The sequence below is a fragment of the Apteryx rowi genome, unplaced genomic scaffold (genome assembly GCF_003343035.1).
Source record: "Apteryx rowi isolate R43461 unplaced genomic scaffold, aptRow1 scaffold_112, whole genome shotgun sequence".
Lineage (NCBI taxonomy): Eukaryota > Metazoa > Chordata > Aves > Apterygiformes > Apterygidae > Apteryx > Apteryx rowi.
Window position 1 is genome coordinate 161,462 of NW_020447331.1, and position 8,163 is coordinate 169,624.

At 47.7% G+C, this 8,163-nt stretch overlaps 1 protein-coding gene across 1 annotated transcript in view; it reads left to right on the forward strand.

Annotated features, from left to right (window-relative positions):
* Window positions 1–42: 42 nt before the first annotated feature.
* The window catches only part of ADCY8 (adenylate cyclase 8), a 129,839-nt gene continuing 121,718 nt past the window's right edge, over window positions 43–8,163 (forward strand). The window contains 1 exon segment of the mRNA XM_026077647.1: window positions 43–996. Within this exon segment, the coding sequence (XP_025933432.1) occupies window positions 43–996 (954 nt within the window).

Consider the following 8,163-nt stretch of genomic DNA (forward strand, 5'->3'; position numbering starts at 1 on the left):
CCGCCCCCCCCGCCGGTGCGCTGCCCCCCGCCAGTCACCGCCATGGAGCTCTCGGAGGTGCGGTGCCTGAGCGACAGCGATGAACTTTACACCATCAACAGGACCCCCCCCGGCAGCGGCAGACCCCAGCGCCTGCTGTGGCAGACCGCCGTGCGCCACATCACCGAGCAGCGCTTCATCCAGGAGCACAGCAGCAGCAGCGGTGGGAGCAGCAGCGGTGGGGGCAAGGGCTTCAGCTCCGAGGAGACCTGCTGCCCCAACCACCACCCCCGCCCGCCGCATCACCACCACCGCCACCATCACCACCACCGCCACCACCTCCGGCGACAGTCGGCCAGCAGGAGTTTGGGCGGTGAGCGCCACAACAACGGAGGCACCAAAGTCTTCCCGGAGCGCACGAGCAGCAGCGGGGACCTCAGCTTCCTGCCCCTGGACTGCGCCCCCAGCAACTCCGATTTCTTCCTCAACTGGGGCTACACCTACCGCGGGGTGATCTTCCCCACGCTCCGCAACTCCTTCAAATCCCGGGACTTGGAGCGCCTCTACCAGCGCTACTTCTTGGGCCAGCGGCGCAAATCTGAGGTGGTCATGAACATCCTGGACGTGCTGACCAAGCTGACCCTGCTGTTCCTCCACCTGACCCTGGCCTCTGCTCCCATGGACCCCATTAAGGGCATCCTCCTGGGCTTCTTCACAGGCATCGAGGTGGTGATCTGTGCCTTAGTGGTGGTCAGGAAGGACACGACCTCGTACACCTACCTGCAGTACAGTGGTGTGGTCACTTGGGTGGCCATGGCTACACAGATCTTGGCAGCCGGTCTGGGCTGTGGCCTCCTTGGGGACGGCATTGGCTATGTGCTCTTCACACTTTTTGCAACCTACAGCATGCTCCCGCTGCCGCTCACCTGGGCCATCCTGGCTGGGCTGGTCACCTCTGTCCTGCAGCTCGTCATGCAGCTGGTTATCCCCAGGTTGGCTGTGACTTCCCTCAACCAGGTATCGTGGTGAGGAAAGGGTGGGAACCCTCCTCTTTCTCCATCATCTTGGGTGAGAGGAGGTGTGGGGTGTCCCAAGAAGTCCTCTCCCCTTTAGGTTCTCAGATGTTCAGCACCTAGAGGGGAGACCTTAAGCAAGATGCAATCTGCCCCCTCTTCCCCAGGTGCCCATCCCTCCTCCTCTCTGTGAGAGGAGCAGGGGATAGTGGCTTGACCTAGGGCTGTGGAGGGGGACATTTCCTGACCACCCCTTCCCTCTCCCCATACATTCATTTCACTGCTGTCCTTTGAAACAGCTTTCCTGGGGGAAGTGGGGAGGATGGCACATTTATCACTGCCCCTCTTTGTTACAGCAGTGGTCCATGGGATGGGATGGGAAAGACGATGCTGTCTCAATCAAGCTCTCCCAGTTCTCACCTCTCCTTTTACTTGATCATGCTTTTTAACTCTGGATCTTCTTGGGATGCTCGGAGGACTGGTGTTTTCATATGTGCAGCACAGCTAGAGCTAGGCTACAGGAAAACAGGAGCAAAGCATGATGCTCTTTTGCAAGGAAAGCAAAGCAATACCCCACTGAAATCAAGGGAAAGCTCCCCTAGGAGGTTTGGTGTGAGCTCCTAGGCTGTCTTTGGAGGGCACCCGTAAGCCTGTTTTGCTGGTGGGCAGGGGAAAAACACTGTTGTGCTGCATCCTTAGAAGTGATGTCTAGGACAGTGAGCTGTTTGCATAAGAAGTGGTGGGGCAATGGAAACAGCTTGGAGGCGCCAAGTAATATATGGGTCTGAGGAGTTAAAACCAGGACTAACATGACTTTGCACTCACCTGGCTTCTTCTGTGCTAAAGTGAGGATGCACTGCACTCCCAGTGTCCCTGCAAGGCAAGAAACCACAGCCTTTCCAGGGCAACTTAATCCTAGAGGTTCTTGCTGCTCCCTTTCCCCCCCAACCCCTTCCCAGACCGTCACAGCTCTGTGCTACCAATATTTCACAGCAGATTATCATCTCCATTTGGCTAGTTCCAGGGAATACAGGAGAAGGGGGTGGAGGCACTGGCAGATAATCCCCAAAGGAGGGAGGTTGCAGAGGAATGTGCTGTTGGTGTCATGTTGTTTACTTGACTGCCAAAATGTGCAGCTGGGAAGTGACTGTTCTTGCACCTGGAAGTTTTGATGATCGTCATCCTTGGGACACATCTACCTCTCTCAGACCCTGGTCTTTCGTAATCCCTGACAACCACTGACTGTCCCCTTCCCCTATATGCACATATTAGCTGTGGGATTGGCAGCGTGCCCTCGTTTCCCCGTGGCCAGTCTCCCGCTGCTCTGAGGAAAGCAAACTTGTGCCTTGAGTGTTGCTGAGCCCTGTGCATGTAAGATTGGGCAGAGTCTTTTTATCCCAGCTCTTGATAACGTGCTGATGAATGAATTGCAACCGTGCTCCATGTCCCACTGCTGTACACTGCTGGTGTTATTAGGGCTGGGTCAAAAGCCGTATGAGTTACGCTGACTTCTTGATGTACTTCTATGCCCTATCCTGGAGCTATGAGTAATGCACTGATATCTCATTACGCACAGGTTGTTTAGCCAGTCCCCTTGCACGCACGCATTTCCCACAGACATTCCTAACAAAGACATGTCCCGGGAGAAATTCCAATATCTTTATTTTGCAGCCCGGTAAGCCCTTGCCAGTTGTGTGAACGAACTGCCTTTGAGCGGTGCGCGGGGAGAGCTCACCAGCCAGACGATCGCCTTCACGAGCTTACCAATATGAATCTCCTTAAGAGGATGCGCAGCGCTTGCCGCGCAGCGCTGTCGATTTACACCCGCTCCCGCCCTGCCAGAACCCGCTTCGCGCCCCGCAGCGCGCCCGTGGCCTCGACCCGCCGCCCTAGGGGAGCGGCCGGCGCAGCGGAGCGCGGGGCGCGGAGCGCGGAGCTGGGCGCCGCCGCCCGGGCGCTGTCCGCCGCCGCGGTGCTGAAGGCGCTGCGCGACGCTGCGCGGCGCTGCGCGGGCCGGGGGCTCCCTCCAGCGGCCCCGGCGGGAGCCGCCGGCCCCGCTCGCTGTCGCCTCCCGCGCCCGGGAGCTGCGCATCCTYTCGGTCCGCCCTGCTTAAACCAGCGCGTCGCCACCGCCCCGCGGAAGGGCTTTGGGAGGGTCGACGGGGAGCCGGGCCGGGCGTCCAAGCACTTAGGCGCTGCGCCGGGGCTGCAGTCCGGATGACATTGCCCCCGTGCTCAGGGGCCTGCAGGGAGCCAGCTGCTGCCGGGGCCGCGGAGAGGCCCAGCCCACTTAGTTACTTTACAGCCTTACAGCTTTTTTTTGTCCTTTTTTTTTTTTCCTCCCAGAGAATCTCAGAGGCCTTTCAAGGGTTAGTGATTGAGGGCTTTTATGGCTGGTGAAGGGCATATAAGTATTACTTTACGGGTGAATACAGACAATTCAAATGACTGTATCATCAAGATTAGATAGGAAATCTTTGGGACAACACAGATTTCCTGACCTTCCAAGCAAAGCAGTCTCTTTTATCACAGGGTTTATTTTCCCAAGTAAAACACTGATCTTCCCTTCAGAGAAGCTTTATGAGACTAAATGACCTGTCTGATTATATAGCAATAGCTGTGACCATCTTGCTATCTCTCAGGGTGCAGAGAGCTGCTTACACTGGACCTAAACCAGGAATTAAAGTACRCTAGGAACCAGAAGGTAGAATTCTGATCCTGATACCGTTAATTTGTTTTCCACTGATTTTGAAAAGACCAGAATTTCATGCAGAGAAAATAATGCATTCAATTCTGAAAACGAAGAGTTGTCTACCCCAGAGTCAGTTTATTACTGTATCCAATAGTATCCATGGGGACAATGGATCTGATTCTCTTCTTAGTCACACTGGTATAAATCAGTAATAAGTCTTTCCAAACTGATGAAGTTGCAACAGTTTATACAAGAGAAAAATCAAGTGCTGTGATCTGTTTTCTCTTAATCTCTTCATTAATTTTGTTTTCATTGATAAATATGTTCACAAGCAGTTTAAATCATTAGTAATGCTGAACACAGGCACACAGTACTACTCCCTGATTCAGCTTTTTGTTGAAGTTAATAAAGTATGCATTATCATGAATACAAATAATGCCCACAGTCCACCATTTTCTCTTGCAGTCACATTCAAGAGGGTATGTGAATTTCCTTCCCCAGCATCTCCAAAATTAATGTGAACCAGCATCCTAGGTAAAGGTGAAGAAAAAAGATTGCCTTGAAATTAGAAATTAAATAAAGCAAACCTAGACTCACTAGGTTTAATTCTGCCAGATGCTCAATGCTTTTGGGGAGATCTGAGAACACTTTAACCCAACTGACCTCGGCTTGAAATGCTGAGTGATGTTCTGCTGCTCAGCCAAAGAAAAGCCAGGAAAAAAAGGGCCTGATACCATGATTTAGGTAAGGGCAACACTGTTACTSACTTGACTAGATATTCTGTTGGGAAACAAATGAGAAACGCAAGATCTTACTGGTAAACAAGTAACATGCAACGATGTGTGTACCTGATCAGATAYTGTGCTGGAAGTGGTTTTTTGCCTCTGACATTCCCAAAAATGAAAGTTTCATTTGTATTATATTTATTCTTCTTTTTTCCATGGTGAAAATGTGAAATACAATCCAAAATTTCTAAGAGCAAATATGTGATTCAGGCATATGGGGAAGAACAAACAACTCACAGCTCCTTAGTGTTATATAACGTAGGCAGATGATAATATAGATATGGGTTTTGACAGGCTTGGAAGAATTATGTAAGCTACAAACATACACTGCATTTTAATCCTCTACCCTTTTAACCTTCATTCATGTGAGTAAATTCCACTGAAGTTAGTAAGCCTACTCCAGTGAGTAAGTCACCTGCATGCTTTGGAGGGTCAAGTCCTAAACTGTGCACAATAAATCAAACTTTTAAAATATGTTTAGAAATAACCTTGATATGGTTAATACCAAGACTGGTGAACTCATTTTTCCTCTTTGTTAGCATCTGTCTTTCAGATTCTAGGCAGTTCTGTGAATTAACCTAGTGAATCTTGCTTTCTTGCTTTTTTTCCCCAAAATCCTATCTCAGGATTGCTTATTAYTGATAAAAGAAAATGGCAGAATTCCTGAAGTCAGAGGGAGTCCTGTAGTAATAAACCAGTATAATTATGCAATGGCTACTTGCAGCTTTTATGTGCTTATTTTGGCTACATGATTTCCAAAATCCAATCACAGACATCAGTACATGAATATCTATAAAACACGCTTCAAAATTTCTGCAAATGCTTGTGGATTATCTTTTAAAACTGTACRGTATAAAGATACTTCAATGTTGGCGAATCAGAATCAAAATACCTCAGCCTTTATCCCTATCATTGCTTTCATAGCTTTATTTACTATTCATTTTTCTGCCATAGTCTGTTGTGGGTGACTTATAACCTGATTGTGTGATTTTAGACTGGATTATGATCTGGTTTCCTTTTATATCCTGTAATATCACCTGACCAGTATCAGTGGGTCATAGTATAATTAGATTAGAATTGGATACACTTTTCTCTGAAGTAACTGCATCATTGTTGTGCTAAGTAGGGCAAATGCATTAGTTATATTTACAATCTGATGATTAACTGTCTTTAGAGAGTTCCTCCAAAATGGAGGAATTCAGGCAGAAACATGAATGAAACCTGCTTTTATCAGTGAATTTCAGCCTACAATGTAGTTAGTGCACTTGCTCCCAATGAAAGTTACTTTGTTGGATTTGATGTGACATTTCTTTGCTATCAGAACATTTCCAGAGTGGTGTCTCAGTTTTTTGTTTTTTTTTTATTGCTTGTTTACTGTTTCTCATGATCTAGAAAGGGACATATGCTCTAAAATAGCAGCATCTAATGCAAAATAATGACACGCTGGAGCAGCGCACTTACAGCTGACAGTTAACAGCAGATCATGCTAAAATGATCCTTATTAGCCTGTATAGAAGACTGAAGGAGATAAACATCTCCAGCCCATCCTCTTACTCCAGTTTTCWACCCTGCCAATGATGTGCTCTAAACAAGAAATGAAAGGGGACTAGGAACTGTTTAATGGATTCTTTGCTTTTCAAAGGACAGAGAAGGGGGGACTGGGAGGATTTCTCGCTCCATTTTCCTTACTTCCAGAACATCTGGCAAAGCAAGAGAAAAACAAAAGTATTTYGTGTAAAGAGTGAAGCTTAGTAAACAGGAAAGAATTATGTTTTTAAAGTGATGCTTATGCTGACGGGAACTCCAAGCCTGAAAAACCTCGCTCAGCTGCTGCCTAGCACCCAGTCCCAGCAGGCATCTTGTTGACATTGCATTTCTTTAAGTGCAGTGTTCTTGCACTTCACTTAACTGCACTTCTGCTTCTGAGCATCCTGTGAAGTGCCTCAGCAACTTGATGTTTAAGCTAGCGTTCAGCCTATCTGAAATCCAAACACGGTTTTGGTGGGAATTCATTTCGTGGTTGCGCTACACACAAATGGGCCTGCCTTATGTCTGTAGATGARGTGGGCCTTACGCTCCTCCTCTGTGTAATAAAATACAGCAATGAAAATATTCCTTGTTTAAACTATATGGCATCTACTTTAAAGTCCCCCTTTCGGGGGGAGTAGATTCCCACCTAGATGAGTTCGTTAGGGCTTTATCCTAGGACTGGGATCCATAGTTTCAAACTGCCTCACCTTGGAACGGAGGTAAAATCAGAAAATAAAGTTTTGAGCCTTGTGCAAATGCTCTAAGCTCTTTGACTTCCCTTCTTACTGGGCATTCGGTGAAATTGGGTGTAGCTACTAGCACTTACGTGGAGCTCTGTGCTGTCCAAAAAGAGTTAGGCATACCAAGGTTTAGATCCTTTTTCTCCAGAGRGGATTCAAATCCACCTCTCTTACCTCATCAGAGAGTGTCCAGAGCAAACCTTCCCCCATTCCAAGGAAAGCTGTTCTTTTGRGAAGAAAAAAAGTCTAGACCTGTGAACCAAAAAAAGAAAAAAAAAACAATTTTGACTCTGTAACCTAGTGATTAAGGAACTCATCTGTGGTGTTGTCCTTGCTGAACATTTTAGTGTTTTATATAATGCCATTAAATCATCCCCTCAGGCACACGTCCCAACCAGTAGATTGTTCTGTCAGGTTCCCTTTCTGTGACTCACTAAATCTTGAATCTCTTTTACAGAGTGGAGCAGCTTCCATGGGAAATTCCTCTCCCTCCTTATCTGCTGCCTCTCCAACTCCTCTAAAGCAAATTCAGCCTACAGGGAGGGCATTTTCCAGGGATGCCAGAGATATTGWATGAGGATGTCTCCCAGTGTGAGCTTCCAGTCACTGAGCTTCTTTACCGAAGATRTATAGCTATTTTAAAAGACAATTGTGGGCCCTATTCAGTTTTTGAACAAAAAGATACATGCGGTGCCCTTGGGGGCAGAAGGGGGTGGGCCCTGGGGATGAGAAGCTCAAATATAGGGGGGRAAAAAAATCACTGTGAATCCCTAAATCCTGGGAGAAGCTGAGGTTTAAGACACACTCACTGTATTTAATGGTTCCCCCTTAACTGGCTCTGAGCAACTGCTGCCATTCATCATAGTGGCCAGTTTATCTTCAGTCTGAGACATTACATTCTTTCTATGTGTTATATAAGGACCCTTAAGAGCACAGTGGCACTCAGCATAGCCTTCTGGCTTAAACTCTTGTAGTCACGTGCCTAAAAATGAGGTGCAGCAAGACGCTGTGTTGTGGTTTCTGAGTCTCTCTTCAGATCTAGCCCTTCCTTCCAGAGCCTTCTTTCCAAGACAGACAGTTTCACTTGACCTGTTCATGGTGCAGGGAAGCTGTGTACCCATCTCCAGCGCAGAAGAGCTGCAACCTGCCCAAGGAGAGGGAGATGAAAGCAAATTGCTGTGTTATTGGTGAGGTGAATTTTGAGYGTTCTGGGACGAGCATCGCTCATTCAAACCAGGAGTGAAAGAGACCTACCTGGCCGTAAGGGACCAGACACAGAAGGTAAAGCACAGCACTACACAGCACTTCTTGGAAYGAAGGATCGTACTGGGGGATCTTATTAGGGCCTGACTGACTTGGAGGCTCTCAACAGTTTGATTTAGGGATCTGATTTAAAACCTATGGAGTTTAATATAAAAAAAACC